This window comes from Sturnira hondurensis, unplaced genomic scaffold (genome assembly GCF_014824575.4).
Source record: "Sturnira hondurensis isolate 20B ecotype Veracruz unplaced genomic scaffold, ASM1482457v3 Scaffold0008196, whole genome shotgun sequence".
In the NCBI taxonomy this organism is placed as follows: Eukaryota; Metazoa; Chordata; class Mammalia; order Chiroptera; family Phyllostomidae; genus Sturnira; species Sturnira hondurensis.
In genome coordinates, this window is record NW_028080827.1 from 5717772 (window position 1) to 5737430 (window position 19659).

Below are 19659 nucleotides of genomic sequence, written 5' to 3' on the forward strand. Positions count from 1 at the left end.
TCTTTCTCCCTGCAGATGTAGTCCGCTATTCAGTCTGAGCCGCCACACACACAGACAGAAGCACAGGGATTCTTTTCTTTCCCATCCCAGTGCAAACCAAAAGAACAACTTCAGGTTGTTCAAGGGCTGTCGTTGGATGCAGTGAAGAAGCTTTTTAAGTTAACTTGGAAATTATATGTTGACTCTAGTTTAGGTATGCTTTTTATAAGAATTTGCTTTACATGGGGATATCAAATAAATATTTTGTTTTCCACACCACAGCAGTGCAGTTTAGATCACTTGATCATTTCGTGCTAACTTCCTCGAGGATGCCATTGCTTCCACCAAGGCTTCCCTGGGCCCCCAGGTAGAGGTGTGTGCCCTCAGGAGATGCAGTGCTTCTTCCCATCGCCACAGGTGCACTCGCCACACTCTGGTGCCATTTCTGGCTTGCTCTGCGTTTCTCACCAGATCGCAAACTTTGTGAGGGCGAGAATGGTTTTGTGCTAGTTACTGTTGTGTCCTTTGTGCCAGGCAGAGTAACTTAGGAATAGATGCCCAATGGCACTGTGATGAAGGAATGAATCATGAGTATCTACTGTTTCTCTCTGCCTTCCAGGATTGCCTTAGGTTATTTTCCAAAGAAGAAAAACTCACAGATAACAACAGATTTTACTGCAGTCATTGCAGAGCCCGAAGGGATTCTCTGAAAAAGATAGAAATCTGGAAGTTGCCGCCTGTGCTTTTGGTGCATCTGAAACGGTAAAGGGCAAAATTTTTTCTGCTTGCTTAGTACAGTTTAGATGAGGGGACTCTACATCCTTCATTCCGGGTCAGTGTGGCACTGCCTACTAAGGATGCACAATCAAGGGAGATTTACTGGTTAGGATATCTTCAGGGAAATAAGGCAGAAGTAACGAGACTCCAGTTCAGCTTAGTGTTTGCAGTAACAGAGCAAAATGACAGCATCAGTCTTTCATGTAATTCTGTCTTTAAAATCAATGAAACCAAGTTATGCCATTTCCAATGTAAAAATTATAAGTCATCACAAAACGTCAATAAAATTTATTAACATGTTAAAATGTTATATAGCGTAACTCTAACATATTAGCAGATAAAATTTTTTCAAACACCGAACTAAGCATAAAAAGGTACAATCCTGTGCTGAAAGTGAAATATGATTGTTTAAAGCGTTATTTTAAAAGTAAAATTTTAAGGATAACATTGTTGAGTGCAGGCGTAGTTTTGCGCAGACTTTTCCAGCCCGTGAAGAACATCTGGCGTGTCGAAGTATAGAAGGAGCAAAGGGAGGGGGTTGTGAAATGTGCGTTGGGTCTTTTGCTCTGGTTCTTTGTGTAATCCATCTGTGGAGTGGTATGAGAGTGATTTTTTTTTAAAAACTTTAAAAAAACTTTTTAAAAGAAAATTCCGTCTTTTTATTGAGAGCTATAATTTTTGTTTCATCTTGTAGTACTGGAGATTCTTAGGCAGTTACGTTAATTTTCACATTGACTAGTTCAAATTGCCCTTGTGTAAATTTTCTAACAAAATTTGTTCTGTCAGTTGCCCTTTCCTTCTTGAGGATGGTGGAGGTGGAAGTAAACACTACGGAAACGATTACGCATTTGTTCTGTGGAAGTTTTTAATGCTGCATGCTACTCTAAGAGAGTATCTAAAAATATAAAAGGTTCAGAATTCAGATTTTTAAAAATAATTCTGAAATAACCATATTACACCAACCGAAACACCAGTGTTTTGGTATTTGACAAGCAGAGTGTGCCAGGGTAATGGAATGACATTGTTTCAGTCACTCGTCTCCATGCTTGTGTTTTCAAGCTCTCGGTTCCCCGAAAGTGCAAGCTTAAGTCTAAGCAGCTCAAGTCTTTCCTCTGTACTTGTGTAGTGATTGGCATCATAAACGTTGGTTTTCAGAACTCTGTACCGTTACGGCGTATGCGTCTAACGAGGCCAGCCAGTCTCGGGGTTCAAGGACTGAGGTGCGGTCCTGTCTCTGCCACTCCAGCGGTTCGCCTTGGGGAAGCCACTCGGCACGTGTGCACCTCAGTTTCCTCACTTGTAAAGTGGCAGTGAAACCAAATGTTTTTAAGAGGTCTCTCCACCATTAAAATTCTGAGTGTGTGACTGAAATGGCTTCCATGGTCCTGGCTGAAAATGTAGATCGTTAGTAAACGAACTAGGGTTCATTCTGATGTCTTTGCTCTGTCACGTAATTGCTGTGGTGCTCGGCTCTGCAGCTTTTCCTATGATGGAAGGTGGAAACAGAAGCTGCAGACGTCTGTGGACTTCCCGTTAGAAAATCTTGACTTGTCGCAGTATGTTATTGGTCCAAAGAATAATTTGAAGAAATACAACTTGTTTTCTGTTTCAGTAAGTATGTCATTAAACCAAATACTTTCTCTCTCAAAACAGACTGAAAATAGTAAGTTTCAAATGGGTCCTTACCTCAGAGAAAAGAAAGTAAGAACAACATAAGCTTTGAAATTACCATTGATGTATTTTAAATTCAATTTGAATTGATTTTCTGTTTTGTTTGGCACAGAACCACTACGGTGGGCTGGACGGAGGCCACTACACTGCCTATTGTAAAAATGCAGCAAGACAGCGGTGGTTTAAATTTGATGATCACGAAGTTTCTGATATCTCCGTTTCTTCTGTGAAATCTTCAGCAGCTTATATCCTCTTTTATACTTCTTTGGGACCACGAGCAACTGAAGTAGCCACGTAAGAAGAAGTAGGTTATGAGCTAGTTATCTTTTAAAAGGCTGAGCTACACAACTCTGAAAATGCTTCTAAAGCTACCGGGTAGCTATAGCTGGCCATTTAGAGGAGTTCTAAGACCGTGAGAGCTATGTTACTGTCACCATATATTCCAGGTCAGTGCTATTATCAAAACACTGACTAGTGACATTTAACAAGTATTGCAGTAAACACTTCTTAGAGGTACCATTTATTTCAAAACAACGTTTTGAGTTTGCTCCAAAATTGAAATAATTAACTAGCTAAGCATTATTATTCTACTCGTCTAAAAACCACGTATCCTTTCCTTTCATTCTCACTGTTCCGGCCTTTCACCTCTCTGATTCTCAGCTTGATCTGTGAATACCCTAGAATGATATAAAGCAGATAGGAATGTACGTGTATATATTTATTGCACACTTGCACATCAGATTGATGCACATAGCATAATATGTGGCCCTTTTGTGAAACCTAGAACTCAAAGGATTCCTCTTATTTTTTTCTTTAGGCCAATTCTGAGTAACCGCAGTGCTTTCTTAGGGAAATGACAGGGCAAAGCTATTTTCTTTCGGCTTTGGGCTGTATTTGTGCACTGAATCTTTATTCTAAAAAAATAAATGGAAACTTTTCTTTAATTTTTTAAAATGAGAATTTTCATTTACACTTAACATTAAAATCCTAATGAGAAAAATAATTTAAAATACTGTACGTGTTCTGTCTTTAATTTGTATTATCAAATATAGGACAGTAGAACTGGAGGTTTTATGCGCACACGCACACACACTTTATTCCACTAGTGACTTAAAATTTCGTTTGCTTACCCTGTTAGCATCAGGACTCAATCCCACTTTTCCTTCAGCTTGACCTGGAATGCATATGGGAGTCACAGTAAGAAACAGGACTGAGACTCATTCTGTCAAGGGTAGTAGAAACCTTGTGATTAAAGTAAAAAGGACTAGGAGTCAGGCATGACTGCAAAATGAACTGCTTCACTGCTTTGTGAAGCACATCTTTTAATACAAAGTGATGTATTAAAAGAAGTAGAGGAGCTTAGGGTTTATCCCTTACTTCAGAGACACAGTTGCTGCACATGAACTTGGTGAAAACACTCCAAGGGTGCTTCTGAAAGGTGTCACCACTGGTGGGCGCGCAAGCAGAAGACGAAAGGAGGGGTGTGGAATACCAGAGTTGACAGCTTTGCATGTTCAGCAGTTAGTCTAAGAGATATCGTTTCTTGGCTAAATTATCCAATCAGATAGTTTTCAATCACATTCTTAGCTCACAGAGCCACTTGGACAAAAGTTATTTTTGTTCCATTAAGTATCTTTGTGGGATATATGTGTGCACATATATATAATTATGAGATACTTGATAAAAATATACCCTAATAAACATTGAATTTTGAAGCTTGAATTTACTATGTAACCTGTAGTGCTTTTCTGAGCCATTGGCCATTAGCATTGCATTATGTTCATTCTGCCTTTCTCAACATGCAGGGACCCATCTTCTTTGCACATATGCCAGAAGGAAAAATAACAGTGATGCGAGTAAGTTGCAAGAATTTAATAACAAAGCAAAACTTAAGTGCTAGTTTCTGATTGCTTGTTTTGCAACTTTCAGGAAACACCAATTTCCTAGCTCATGCATTTTTCTATAGGTATAGAAAAGGGCTGGCAGCTATAGAACAGGAGATAGGCTGTCGCAGTTTGAACCGAAGTGTCTGGAATCTCACTGACTCGTGTATCGTCAAAGCTGAACCAGGCTTGGGTCACTGAGTTCTTGCAGAAAGCAGTGTAATGGCCACCGTCCAGATCGCCAAAGTGGTTCTAGGGAGGAAGGAAGGGCAGGCTCAGTATTCTTGTGCACATCATCTGATGTGGAGGGCAAGAAATACTCTTCATAAGTGTCCCTTATACTAAATTAAAAGGAAATGGTAATTGTGTTAAATTGAATTATACATTTAGCTTGACCTATATTGTTTCTCATTTTATGAACTACTTATATATGGTGCCCATTGATTACTTACTAGAATCTGAATGAAATAGGATAGCACTTGACTGATACTTACCAGTTAATACTTACTGAGCTCTTATTGTACACAGATTATTAAACATCAAATGAAATTTAAAAATAAGATAGTTATTTTTCATAAATGAGCTTATATTTTAACTTTGAAGACGGGCTAAAATAGGCTCGAAAAAAGACATGTGACATGGGAACCAGACATCGCTACAGCTGCAGGTTGCTGCCACGCGGTGTGAGGGCGTGCAGCAGCCCTCCCCTCAAGAACCTGTCCCTTCTTCCCTGTCTTCACTGACCCTGAGGCACTGGAAGCTGCCCTTCCCAGGCGGTGGCGCAGTGCGGAGCAGGGGCTGGCAGACTGTCCATGGGCCACATCCAGCCTGATGCTCGTTTTGTATGGCCTGTGAGTTGAGAATGCAGTCTATATTTTTGTATGGTTGAAAAAATCAGAAGATTATTTTGTGACGTGAAAAGCCTATGAAACTCAGATTTCAGTGTCCTTAAATAAAGTTTTATCAGAACACAGCCATGCTCATTCTCTTGTTTCTCACTGGCTGCTTTTCCACAACAACAAGAAAATAGTTGCAGGAGAGACTGTATAGCCTGCAAAGCCTAAACATGTACTGCCTGGCCTTTTACAGAGTAAGTTGCTAGTCCCTGGTGTTAAAGGAAAAAAATATTTTTTTGTCAGTTTTGACTGTGAATTCAGGTCTGCTAATAAGGACCTTAAGGAATTTATTTAACCTTTCTGAGCTTTAATTCCCTGACCTGTTTAAATGGGGTAATAAAATTGGTCTCAGAGCCATTGTCAGGCATCTCCTCTCACAGGGTGAGCGTGCAGCAGGAGCTTCCTAAGTGTTCCCGAGACCTTCATCTCCTCTGCCCTGGCAGCCTTGTCCGACCTGTGGCCTGCAGGCCATATGCAGCCCAGGATGGCTGTGAATACAGCTTAACATAAAATCGTAAATTTACTTTAAAACAAGATCTTTTTGTGATTACGTGTCATGGTGTATTGAATTGTGGCCCAAGACAACTCTTCTTCCAGTGTGGCCCAGAGACACCAAAAGGTTGGATACCCTGTTAGAGAAATATTCCAAAACTGACAATGAAAAGACCTCGTCTTGGTCCTTGTTACATGACCTTAAGTTGACACGCTTCAGTTTCCTTATTTATAAAATGGTGCCCATAATAGTGTGGTGTAGTTTGGATGAGGAAAAAAGAAAATATCTGATGGATAAGCAGTGCCCAGACAATGAACTAATGTTCTGAAGTGATGAGACAGAACTGGAGTATAGTATTCAGTTTTGATGATTTAGTGTAAAAAAAAGAATATGGTTAAGTATTTTATTTTATTTTTTAAAGATTTTATTTATTTATCGTTAGAGGGGAAGGAAAGGAAAGAAGGAGAGAAATATCAATGTATGGCTGCCTCTCATGCATCCCCTGCTGGGAACTGGCCTGCAACCCAGGCATGTGCCACAACTGGGAATCAAACCACAATCANTAAGTTGACACGCTTCAGTTTCCTTATTTATAAAATGGTGCCCATAATAGTGTGGTGTAGTTTGGATGAGGAAAAAAGAAAATATCTGGTGGATAAGCAGTGCCCAGACAATGAACTAATGTTCTGAAGTGATGAGACAGAACTGGAGTATAGTATTCAGTTTTGATGATTTAGTGTAAAAAAAAGAATATGGTCAAGTATTTTATTTTATTTTTTAAAGATTTTATTTATTTATCATTAGAGGGGAAGGAAAGGAGAGAAGGAGAGAAATATCAATGTATGGCTGCCTCTCATGCATCCCCTGCTGGGAACTGGCCTGTAACCCAGGCATGTGCCACAACTGGGAATCAAACCGCAATCATCTGGTTTGCAGGCCTGCGCTCAGTCCACTGAGCTACCACCAGCCAGGACTATGGTCAAGTATTTTAAAAGACTTCCATTTCCAGGGATTATGGGAGAAAATTAGCCTGAGAGCCTTCATTGTAAAACTGTAAGGAATGCTGGATAAAAGAGGGTAAACACCCTTTGACCTGTGTGGCTGACTTGAAAGATTTTTTAGTAAGAGTAAACCCCAGGGGCCAAAACCAGAGAAAATAAGTACCATGATGTGTGGTTGACGCTGTGACTGCCTCAGAGTAAAGATACTATCTGGTGTCTGGAACCAGGATGCTTCAGTTTTAAAGATCACACAAGGACAGGAGGTAAAGGCTTATGTCCCCACAAGGTGAGGAGTTGGACTGAGGTCCACACACACAGCCAAGACTCTAGAGATTCACCCTCAGTAAAAGGATAAATTAGGGAGGGGTGAAGTCCCATCTTTTAGTGCTTGTCTTAGCTTAGGCTGTGGGTACAGAGCAGAAAAGTCATTTTTAGAAATGAGTTAACACAGACTGGTTTGAGAATCCTGTAAATCTAGTGTGAGAAGTATTTTGTGGGTGCCAGGCAGGAGGAAAGAGAATTTCTGGATTGATGCATCATAATTCAGGCTGCACAGAATACCCACATGTTGAACCTACATGTAAAACCCTAGCCATGTTGAGCTCACTATTCAAAATTACAGACCACACAGGGAAACAATTCACCATGAGAAAGAGTCGGAAGGCAATAAATGCCAAGATTAAACCCCCGAGGACTTCAGAGAATGGAATTATCAAATGGAGACTACAAAGAACATTTTATATTATTATAGACAAGGGGCAGAAGTTGACTTTTAAAGTTAACTTTAAAAGAACTAAATAGAACTTCCAGAAATGAAAAATGTACTATTTTCAAATTTAAAATTTAGAGAGGTGAGTTCAAGATGGTGGCCACTGAGCTTGCCACCTCCTAAGAACGCACAATGTACACCAATATTTAGATCCACTCCTGAGAGACAACTGAGGGCCAATTGAACAGCTTCTGCAGGACAAATGAGAGTACGCAGAGCAAAGGTAGGGGGGACTCTACAAAACCAGAGGGAGCAGTGACTGCCACTGTTTAACTTTACCCTGTGCTTGAGGAGGGGGTGGGAGTTCTAGCCACATCCTCTGGTCGACCTGCAGGGCTGCCTTTGTGCATCCCCAGCCATTCCAACAGGAAAAGCAAGGTGCCATAGAGCATGTACAGGACTCCTCCACCTGGAGCTCAACCCCCCATCCCCGCCCTGTGTGGTAGGGTGCACACGCAGAGCTGCCCCCTCCTGATAAACTGCAGAGATAGGGGTACTGCTGCATGACCACAGAGGGATGCTGAATCCAGAAAAAGTGGGGGACTAGTGGGGCACTGCTGAGCACACGCAGGACTGACTGGGCCAGAGAAAGTGCAAAAGTAGCAAAGTGTGGTGCACACACAGCTGCTCTGCCCAGAGGAAGTGAAAGTGGTAGGGCACTGCCACATCGCACTCAGGGAAGCCCTGCTCAGGCCTGGCTAGAGCACAGCAGGTGGCCCCAGCCAGCTCGGAAGGGCACACACAGAAGGCTGCCCTGCCTTGACTCCGTTCTGGTTGTGGACAGCCAGAACAATAGGAGCTACCACACACCTGTGCACCAGACTGCCATGCCTGGAACCCTTCCCTCCAGTTAGGAGGCATACCAGGTACCACACATACCCGCCCTCATTACAACTGGACAACAAAGGCATCTGGTAGTCAACAGGCCACTGTTTCAAGATCAGGAGAGAGTGCTACTTTTAACTCATAGGAAGAAACACAGAATGACAGACAAAATGGGAAGACAGAAGAATTTGCCCCAGATGAAGATACAAGAAACAAACCTTAGTGAAATGGAGGTAAACAGTGTGCCTGCAGACATAGAACAAACACTTCAAATATTTATATGGAACCATAAAAGACCCTGAATAGCAGCTGCAATGTTATGAAAGAAGAACAAAGTAGGAGGGATCACAATACCTGATATCAAACTGTATTACAAGGCCACTGTAATCAAAACAGCCTGGTACTGGCATAAAAACAGGCACATAGACCAATGGAATAGAACAGAGAGCCCAGAAATAAACCCAACTCTCTACAGTCAATTAATATTTGACAAAGGGGGCAAAAACATAAAATGGAGTAAAGATAGCCTCTTCAACAAATGGTGTTGGGAGAACTGGACAGCTACATGCAAAAAAATGAAACTTGATCACCAACTTACACCATACACCAAAATAAATTAAAGGTGGATGAAAGACTTAACTATAAACTGTGACACCATTAAAGTCCTAGAGGAGAACATTGGCAGGAAAATCTCAGATATTTCATGCAGCAACATTTTTACTGATATGGCCCCTAGAGCAAGGAATATAAAGGAAAGAATAAACAAATGGGATCTCATCAAAATAAAAAGCTTCTGCGCAGCTAAGGAAAATAGCATTAAAATAAAAAGACAACCAACTGTATGGGAAAACATATTTGCCAATGATACCTCAGACAAAGGTTTAATCTCCGAAATATACAAAGAACTCATACGACTTCACTCTAAGAAGACAACTAACCCAATTAAAAAATGGGGAAAGGACTTGCACAGACACTTCTGCAAGGAGGACATACAGAGGATCCAGAGACATATGAAGAGATGCTCAATATCGCTTGCTATCAGAGAGATGCAAATTAAAACCACAATGAGATACCACTTTACACCAGTCAGATTGGCTATCATAAACAAAGCAATAAACAAATGTTGGAGAGGGTGTGGGGAAAAGAGGACTCTGGTCCACTGTTGGTGGGACTGCAGACTGGTACAACCACTATGGAAAACAGTATGGAATTTTCTCAGAAAACTAAAATTGGACTTGCCTTTTGACCCAGCAATTCCACTGCTAGGATTGTATCCTAAGAACCCTAAAACACCAATCCCGAAGAACCTTTGCACCCCAATGTTCATAGCAGCACAATTTACAATAGCTAAGGGTTGGAAGCAACCTAGGTGCCCGTCAGTAAATGAATGGATCAAAAAACTATGGTACATATACACAATGGAATTTTATGCTGCAGAAAGAAAGAAGGAGCTCCTACCTTTTGCAACATCATGGATGGAACTGGAAAGCATTATGCTGAGTGAAATAAGCCAGGTGTTGAAGGACAAATACCATATGATCTTACTTTAACAGGAAGCTAAACAACAAAACAAACAGGCAAGAAAAATATAACCAAAGACACTGAAATAGAGAACAGGCTGACAGTGACCAGAGGGGAGAGGGGAGGGAATTTCAGGGGAAATAGGGGAGGGATTTAGAGGAACATGTATAAAGGATACATGGACAACAACTGAGAAGGGTGGAAATGGGAGGGAAGGGGGGGAGCACAGGGGTGGGATGGGATGGGAGTAATAGAAAACTGTACTTGAAAAATAATTAAATAAAAAATTGAAGAAAAAACAACTGTGTGCCTGAAAGAGACAATGAAATAAAGAACACGTTGATGGTAACCAGAGGGGTGGGGGGATAATGGGGAAAATGGGTGAAGGGTCATCAAGGAACAGTATAAAGGACACATGGACAAAGCCAAAGGGAGTAGGATCAAGGGCAGAAGGCAGGGATGGGTGTGGCGGGGGAGTTGGGTGGGGGTGAATATGAAGACAACTATACTTGAAAAACAGTTTTTTAAAAATTCAAAGAACTCCATTTTAGGACTGTCGAAAAGAGGAGACAAAGGGGCAGAAAATATATTTGAAGAAATAATGGCTGAAAACTCCTAATCTGGGGAAAGAAGCAGACACCCAGGAAGCAGAGAGAGCTCCAAACAAGACAAACCCAAAGAGGCCACAGCAAGACATGCTGTAATTAAAATGGCAAAGGTTAAGAATAAAGATACATCCTGAAGGCAACAAGATGGAATTGAGTCACATACAAGGGAAACCACATAAGGCTATCAGCTGATTTCTCAGCAGCAACTTTACAGGCCAGAAAGAACTGGCAGAAATCCTTAAGGTGTTGAAAGACAGGAACATGTAATCTACCAGCAAACTTATCATTCAGAATCGAAGGAGAGATCCAGAGTTTCCCAGACAAACAAACACTAAGGAGTCGACCCACCACAACTAAACTAGCTTTATAAGAAATGTTAAAAGTTTCTTCTTTATGCCAAAAAGGTCATAACCATAAATGAGAAAATTCCAGAAAGAAAAGACATCACCATAAGGCAAATATATAATGAACACAGTGAATCAACCACTTAAAAACTATTATGAAAGGTAAAAGACAAAAGTAGCAAAATTAACTATAACCACAAATAGGGGATAAACAAAACAAAAAGATATAAAACATCATTCAAGAACATAAAGCGTATGGGGAGCTAAGATGTAGCACTTTAACAATGCATTTGACCTTAAATGCCCATCAACTTACAGTAGACTGCTGTAGATATACCAGATGGGTGTGTGTGTGTGTGTGTACATGTACATATATACATACATAATATATCCACAAACCAAAAACCTTCAAAAAATACACACTCACACAAAAGAGAAGGGAACCCTAACAAAATGCTGAAGAAAACCAGTAAATCTAGAGGAAAGTGATAAAGAGAAGGAAGCAACAGAGACCAACAAAAACAACCACAAGAAAATTAATAAAGCAAATAACTTACAAATAAATGAAAATGGACTAAATGTTCCAAATAGAAGACATAGGTTGGACTTCCAGTCAAGATGGTGGAGGATGTAAAGTCTGCTTGCCTCTTCCCATGACCACATCAGGAGTATGACTACATTAAACAACCATCATTAAGAAACACCTGAAGACTAGTATTCCTATAACTAAGTATATAAAGAAGCCATGTCAAGTCTTGTAGGAGGGGTGGTGGCACAGAACAGGCAGGTCCCACACCTGTGGTGTGGCAATTAAGAGTTCAGAAGGATATCTCAGCTGTGGAAGTCCCCCCTGAGAAGGGGTCCCAGCTCAACACCAAGTTTGCCAACCCAGGGCATAATGCCAGGACAGAGTCCCCATTACATCTAACTATGCAAACCAGCAGGGAGTGCATCTGAGTGAGATAAAGGGCTTCTGGGGTCCGAGGCATTCCTCTTGAAGGGAAGTGACTCCAGTGTGGGGTGGCAGCTCAAAAAGTGCCAGCATTAGTGGCAGCCAGCCTTGGTTTGCAGTGTAGCTTCTCCAAAGCACACCCAAGTCCAGCACCAGGTGGTAGCAAGGTGGGCACAAGTGGTGGCTGAAACTGGCCTACACCGGAGTCCCTTCTAAGAAGCTCCAGAACCAACACACCCAGTGCCAGCTTCAGACCATCCAACGCGCTCCATAAATGACACACCTGAAGGGTGGGCTTGACTGGCACCACAGCCTAGCGAAAGCAACTCCTGCTCCACAGGCTCATCCCCTACACAACATCTTGTCGCTGTGCTCATGGCCAGTCCTCACAGCCAGTTAGCTGAAGACCAATCCCTCCCACTGGTGTGCCAATAGCAATAAAGGCTCAACTACGACCAGGGGACATGGAAAACTCATACAAGGGACACCCTTGGGGCATCCAGCTCAGGACAGGGAGACTATGCCACTGGCTTCACAGGATATCAACCACATAAGGCCACTCCACCAAGACTGGGAGACATAGCAGCTCTACTTAATGCATTTAAACAAACACAGGGAGGCAGCTAAAATGAGAAGGCAAACATGTATCAAATGAAAAACAGGAAACAAACTCCAGAGAAAGAACTAAACAAAATGGAGATAAGCAATTTACCAAACACACAGTTCAAAACACTAATTATAAGGATTCAATAAACTCAGAGGAAAAATAGATTTTTCCAGGGGAAAAATAGTTTTCACTGAACTCAGTGAAAACTTATAAAACAGAAAAATCATGAAAAAGAACCAATCAGAAATGAATACAATAACTAAAATGAAGAGCACATCAGAGGAAATCAACAGCAGCTAAAGCAGAAGACCACATCACTGCTCTGGAAGACAAAATAGCAGGAAAAAAAAAACAAATAAAAGAGCAAAATAAAGAATTTTTAAAATGAGAAGTTGAAGGGGCCTCTGGGACAACATCAAGCATACCAACATTAGCATCATAGAGGTACCAGGAAGAGAGAGCAAGGGACTGAAAACCTATTTGAAAAAATAATGACAAAATTTTCTAAGCTTGTGAAGGAAATGGGACATACAAGTCCAGCAAGTGCAGAGATTCCTAAACAAGATGGACCTGAAGAGGCCCATACCAAGACACATCATAATTCAAATGCCAAAGGTTAAAGATAAAGCATCTTTTAAAAAAATTAAATATGTTGACTGATTTTAGAGAGAGAGGAAAGGAGAGGGAGAGAGAAAGAGAGAAAGATGTGAGAAAGAAATCTCAATTGGTGTCTCCCATGCACATCCTGACCAGGGATTGAACTCACAACTTAGGTATGTATCTTGACTGAGAAAATCCCCAACCAAATGCTGTACAGAACACCACCACTCCCACCAACTGAGCCACATTGGCCAGGACTAAAGAAAAAATCTTGAAAGTAGCAAGAGAAAAGTGATAGTTATACAAGGGAGGTCCCATAAAACCGTCAGCTGATTTTTCAACAGAAACTTTTCAGGCCATCTAGTCTGGATTGGCACAAACAACTCAAAATGATGAAAGGCAAAGACCTACAACCAAAATTACTCTATCCCGCAAAGCTATCATTTAGAATAGAAGGACAGATAAAATGCTTCCCAGATAAGCTTAAATTAAAGGAGTTCATCATCACCAATCCTCTTACTATATGAAATGTTAAAGGGATTTACCTAAGAAATAGAAGATCAGAAACTTTAAACAGTAATCCCTGGCTGGTGTGGCTCAGTGCATTTAGTACTGGACTGCAAAGCAAAGGGTCGCTGGTTAGATTCCCAGTTGGACCTGGGTTGTGGGCCAGGATCCCAGGGTGGGGTGTATGGGGAGCACACAAGTGGCAACCACACATTGATGTTTCTCTCCCTCTCTTTCTCCCTCCCTTCCTCTATCTCTAAAAATAAATAAGTGAAATCTAAAAAAAAACTACGAACAGTAAAATGACTACAAACTCAACTATCAACAACTGAACCTAAAAGACAAAAACTAAGCCAACAACTAGAACAGGAATAGAATCACAGAAATGGAGATCACATGGAGGGTTATCAGGGGGGAGGGGGAGAATGGGAAGGAAATGTACAAGGAATAAGAACGTAAAATAGATAGGGGAAGGTTAAGAGTAGTATAGGAAATGGAGAAACCAAAGAACTTTTAGGAGCCACAGAGATGAACAAAGGGGGAGAATGCAGGAGTGGGGAGGAGGGAGCGGTGCAGGGTTGGAGGGGATAAAGGCGACAAAAAAAATGGGACAACTGTAATAGCATAATCAATAAAATATAAAAATAAAAAAATTGAAGAGGCAGTACTTCTAACACATTTTAAGAGGCCAACATAGCCCTGATACCAATACCTCACATGATAACGCTAGGAAATAAAACTATAGACCAATATCTCTCATGAATATGGATGCAGAAATCCTAAAAAAATACTAACAAATTGAATAAAACAATATATTAAAATATGTAGCCCTGGCTGGTGTAGCTCAGTGGATTGAGCACGGGCCTGCGAACCACACGATCACGGTTGGATTCCCAGTCAGGGCACATGCCTGGGTTGCAGGCCAGTTCCCAGCAGGGGATTCACAAGAAGCAACCATACACTGATATTTCTCTCCTTTTCTCCTTCCCTTCCCCTCTAAAGATAAATAAATAAAATATGTAAAAAATGTAATACACCACAATCAAGTAGTGTTCATTCCAGGGACACAAGAGTGGTTCAACATATGCAAACTGGTCAATGTAACACATCACATTGACATAACAAAGGATAAAAATCAACACTTGTATATGATCATAGCAACAGATGCAACAAGAATCTGATTACATACAAAATCCATTTATGATTAAAACACTCAATAACATGGTTATAGATAGAAGGTATCTCAACACAACAAAGGCCATATATGACAAACTCTCAGCTAGTATCACAACTGTGAAAACTAAAAGTTGTCCCTCTACACTCAGGAACAAGACAAGGGTGTCCACTCTCACCACTCTTACTCAGCACAATCCTAGCCAGAGCAAGCAGGAGAAACAAATACAAGGCAGCCAAGCTGGGAATGGAGCAGTACTGTCACTTTTTGTAGATGACATAATTCTTTACATAGAAAACCCTAAAGACGCTACCGAAAAAAACTATTAGAGACAACAAACAAATACAGTTAAGTTGCAGGATACAAAATCAATATACAAAAATCCACAGCTTTCCTATATGCTAACAATGAAATTTCAGGAAAATAAAAGGAAAACAATACCTTTTACAACTGCAACTAAAATACAATACCTAGGAATAAACTTAACAAATGATGTGAAGGACCTATATACTGAAAACGACAAAACATTATTAAAGAGATCCAAAAAGACACAATGAAATGGAAAGCTATTCCATGTTCATAGGCTGAAATAATCAACAGTTAAAATGCCCATATTACCCAAAGCAACATACAGATTTAATGCAATCTCCATCAAAATCTCAGTGACATTTTTTATATAGAACAAAAAAAATCATCAGATTTGTATGGAACACAAAAGACCCCAAACAGCCAAAGCAATCTGCAGAAAAAAAGAATGTAGCTGGAGGTGCCACCCTCTAACTTCAAATTACACTACAGAGCAGCAGTAATCAAAACTACATGATTCTGGCAGAAAAACAGACATACAGATCAATGGAACAGAATTGAGAGCCCAGAAATAGACACACACATATATTGGGCAACTAATTTTTGACAAAAGAGCCAAAAACATACAATGCAGAAGACAAATCCTCTTCAATAAATGGTGCTGGCAAAATTGGAAATCCATATGCCAAAGAATAAAACTAGACTACTGTTTGTCTCCATATACAAAACTTACATGGATCAAAGACCTAACTATATGACCCGAAAGGAAAAAAGAAGAAAACATAGGTACTAAACTTATGGACCTTCTTAGGATTTTAAGAATTTGACACCCAGGGCAAGTGAAGTAAAGGCAAAAATAAATGAATGGGACTATATCAAATTAAAAAGCTTCTGCACAGCAAAAGTAACCACCAACAAAACAAAAGGCAAGCAACTGACTGGGAGAAGATATTTGCAAACAACAGCTTCAACCAGGGGCTAATATCCAAAATATATAAAGAACTCAAACAACCCAATACCAAACAAACAATCCAATTAAAAAATGGGCAGAGTACCTGAACAAACACTTCTCCCAAGAAGACATATAAATGGACAAGAGATATATGAAAAGATACTGAACTTCACTAGCTATTAGGGAAATACAAATCAAAACTACAATGATGCCATCTCACACCTGGGAGGATGGCTATAATTAACAAGACAGGTAATAACAAGTGTGGAAAGGTTGTGGAGAAAAAGGAACCCTCACTCACCTCTGGTGGGAGTGTAAACTGATACAGCCACTATGAAAAACAATATGGAGGCTCCTCAAAGAATTAAGAATATAGTTATCATATGGCCCTGCCACCTCTCTTCTGGGTATGTACTCGAAAAATTTGAAACATTTATTCTAAAAGTTATATGCACCCCTATGTTCACTGCAGCATTATCCATGGTAGCCAAGACATGGCAACTGGTGTGTCCTTCAATAGGGGATTGCGGAAAAAAGATGTGGGAATACAAGAGTGGGCAATTACTAGCCATCATTACCTAAAAGACAAAACATAAGTAAGGACATGAAATAATTTTTAAAATACAAATAAATAATGTGATGATAAACAAATAACAATAATAATACAAGAACAAACTCTGTTTCACATACTCACAACCAAAAGCTAACTTTTGCCTAACTGTATGTGTATAGTGGACTACTACTCAGCCATAAGAAAGGATGAAATACTGCCTTTGTGACAACATGCATGGATCCTGAGAATGTCATGCATACTAAGCAAAATAAGTGAGACAGAAAAAATTAAGAACCATATGATTTCCCTCATATGTGGGATACAAGACTGAAAACAACAAATGAGCAAAGAAGAAAAACAAACAAAACTCATAGACACAGACAAGAGTATAGCAGTTACCGGAGGGAAGGAGAGATGGGATGTATAAAGGATAAAGGGGGTCAGATACATGGTAACAGAAGGACATTTCACTTTGGGTGGTGGGCACACAATGCAATATACAGATGATGTATTACGGAATTTTACATTTGAGGCCTGTATAGTCTTATCAAACAATGTCACTTCAATACAATTTAAATAAATAAATAAATTACATGGAGAAAAAAGACAATAATAGTAGTTAGGTCATCAGAATTGTAGTGTTCCAAGATCCTTCCATTTGTGTGAGACAAGAGTATGTGATCTTAATTAACTTAAGGCTTTTAAGTCAAGTATGGAAGCTGAAGTACTAAGTGTAATTGCAACAGTATCTAAGTAAAATGTAGGAGAGGGATCCAAGGTGACAGAGAAGAAAGTGGAAGCTATACTAACCTCCTTCCAGGACCAAGATGAAATTACAATTAAATTGTGGAGAAATCATCCTGAAGAACCAACTGAACAGTTGCTGGAGAGAAGCCTTACAAACAAGGACAGACAGAAGAAACCACTTCACCACAATGAGACTGGTAAGGAGTGCAGAAGAGGAGTGAGAGAGCTGGCTTGGCTCCCACAGAGGGCAGCTGAAGATCCAGAGGGATATTTCAATGGTCAGGATTCCCTCTGAGAAGGGTGGGGTCTGAACCCCAAGCTGGGCTCCCCTGCCTACAGCACCAGAGGAGAAAAGAACTCAGATAAAAGCCAGCTGTGAAAAGCAGCAGGATTTCTCTGGGCCAGGGAGAAATGGCGGGAGATGCAGAGAGCCTTTTAAAAAGTCAATGCACAAAATTTCATCTGCAGCCACTTACCCTAGGCTCCAGCACAGGGAGGGCAGAGTGGACTAGAGATGCTTGAGGAAAGTCTGGGCTTGGTGGTTCTGGGGAGAGAACTGAAAGAAAGCCCCCAGGATCCCTGAGGTGAGTCATTCCCCATACTTCAGGAGCCATCTTTCTCAGGCGGAGCACTCCTCTCCAAGTGGCCTCAGTCTGAGGGGAAGCAATAGCCCCACCCATGGAATTGCTCTGCCCCACCCTGAGGTGCTTAAGCCAAGTTGCTGGATTCAGCTTAAGGCCATATTACTGATCAGTTTAACAACTAAGTCAGAAAATACAAAGAAGCAGTCAAAATGGAAAGACAAAGAAATAAGAGAATAAGAGAATTCTCCAGAAGAAGAACTAGATAAAATGGATGCAAGCAATTTATCAAATAGAGAGTTTAGTGTAATGATTATAAGGATACTCACCAGCATGAAAAAAAGAAATAGAAACCATAAAAAAGGACCAGTCAAAAATAAAGAATGGCCCTGGCTGGTGTAGCTCAGTGGATTGAGCGCAGGCCTGTGAACCAGAGGATTGAGGTTCGATTCCCAGTTGTGGCACATGCCTGGGTTGCAGGCCAGTTCCTGGCGGGAGATGCAGGAGAGGCAACCATACATTGATATTTCTTTCCCTCTCTCCTTACCTTCCCCTCTAAAGATGAATGAATAAAATCTTAAAAAATATTAAAAAAAATAAAGAATGCAATATCTGAAATAAATAGTACACTGGAAGGAACACACAGTAGGTTAGTTGAAGCACTTAGAATTGAATCAGTGATTTGGAAGACAAGGTAGAAAAAAACACCCAGACAGAGGAAGGAAGGAAGGAAGGAAGGAAGGAAGGAAGGAAGGAAGGAAGGAAAAAAATAAAGAATTTTTTTAAATGAGGAGAGCTTAAGAAACATTTTGGACAGCATGAAGCATAATAACATAAGCATCATGGTATTACCAGAAGAAGAAAGAGAGCAAAGGATCAAGAACATATTTGCAGAAATAATTATCAAAAACTTCCCTAATCTAGTGAAGGAAAAAGACACACAAGTTCAGGAAGCTCAGAGAGTCCAAACAAGTTGGATTCATTATGGGTCCAATGAGTATCTTTAGATACTTTAATTATGATGAGGAGACACATTATAATTAAAATGACAAGGCTTAAAGACAAGGAGAGAATCCTAAAAGCTGCAAGAGAAAAGCAAGTAGTTACATAGAAGGGAGCACCTTAGACTGTTATCTGATTTCTCAGCAGAGACAATTCAGGCCAGAGGGGGTGGCATGAAATATTCAAAGTGATGAAAAGCAGAGACCTACAACTACGCTACTTTACCCAGCAAGGCTATCACTTAAAATTGAAGGAGAAATAAGGAGCTTCCCAGACAAGAAAAAGCTAAAGGAGTTTGTTAATAACAAACCAGTACTGCAACAAATGTTAAAGAATTTGCTTTAACAAGAAGCAAAGAAGAAGTTAAAGAAGAAGAAAAGGAGAAAGAAAGAAAAAACAGAGGAAAACAGTCTAACAATAAAATGGCACTACATACGTGTCTATCAGTAATCGCCTTAAATGTAAATGGCTTAAATGTTCTAGCCAAAAGACATAGGGTAGCTGAATGGATAAGAAAACAAGACCCATATATAGCTGCCTCCAAGAGACCCATTTCAGATCGGAAGATACACACAGACTAAAAGTAAAGGATGGAAAAAGATATTTCATGCAAATGGAAAGGAAAAAAGCTGGGGTAGCAGTATTTCTATCCAACAAAATACTTTAAAACCAAGGCTACAGTAAGAGGCAAAGAAGGATACAACATAATGATGAAGAGAACAATGCAACAAGAGGATAGAATCCTAGTAAACTTTTACACATTCAGCATTGTAGAACTTGAATGTATAAAGCAAAACTTGATGGACATAGAGGAAGAGATAGAAATAGAGTCATACTTGGGGATTTTAACACCACACTGACTTCAATGGAAGATCTTCTTGACAGAAAACCAACAAGGAGACCATGGCTTT

General features: G+C 40.3%; 2 protein-coding genes and 1 non-coding gene across 4 annotated transcripts in view; 1 reads left to right on the forward strand and 2 right to left on the reverse strand.

Annotated features, from left to right (window-relative positions):
* USP8 (ubiquitin specific peptidase 8) overlaps positions 1–3437 on the forward strand; it is a 46405-nt gene extending 42968 nt beyond the window's left edge. For both annotated transcript variants that reach the window (XM_037054613.1, XM_037054614.1), the window contains 3 exons: positions 599–741; positions 2235–2367; positions 2540–3437. In XM_037054613.1, the coding sequence (XP_036910508.1) occupies positions 599–741; positions 2235–2367; positions 2540–2725 (462 nt within the window). In that variant the 3' untranslated portion in view covers positions 2726–3437. The remainder of the gene's footprint in view (positions 1–598; positions 742–2234; positions 2368–2539) is intronic.
* Positions 14–142, reverse strand: LOC118992655 (small nucleolar RNA SNORA31). The gene has a single exon (XR_005067675.1). It is a non-coding gene; the product is annotated as a small nucleolar RNA SNORA31 (small nucleolar RNA).
* Positions 3438–3863: 426 nt separating the features above from the next.
* Positions 3864–19659, reverse strand: part of USP50 (ubiquitin specific peptidase 50) — a 43474-nt gene continuing 27678 nt past the window's right edge. Inside the window, exon 7 of the mRNA XM_037054619.1 lies at positions 3864–4562. Coding sequence (XP_036910514.1) covers positions 4371–4562 — 192 coding nt within the window. The 3' untranslated portion in view covers positions 3864–4370. The remainder of the gene's footprint in view (positions 4563–19659) is intronic.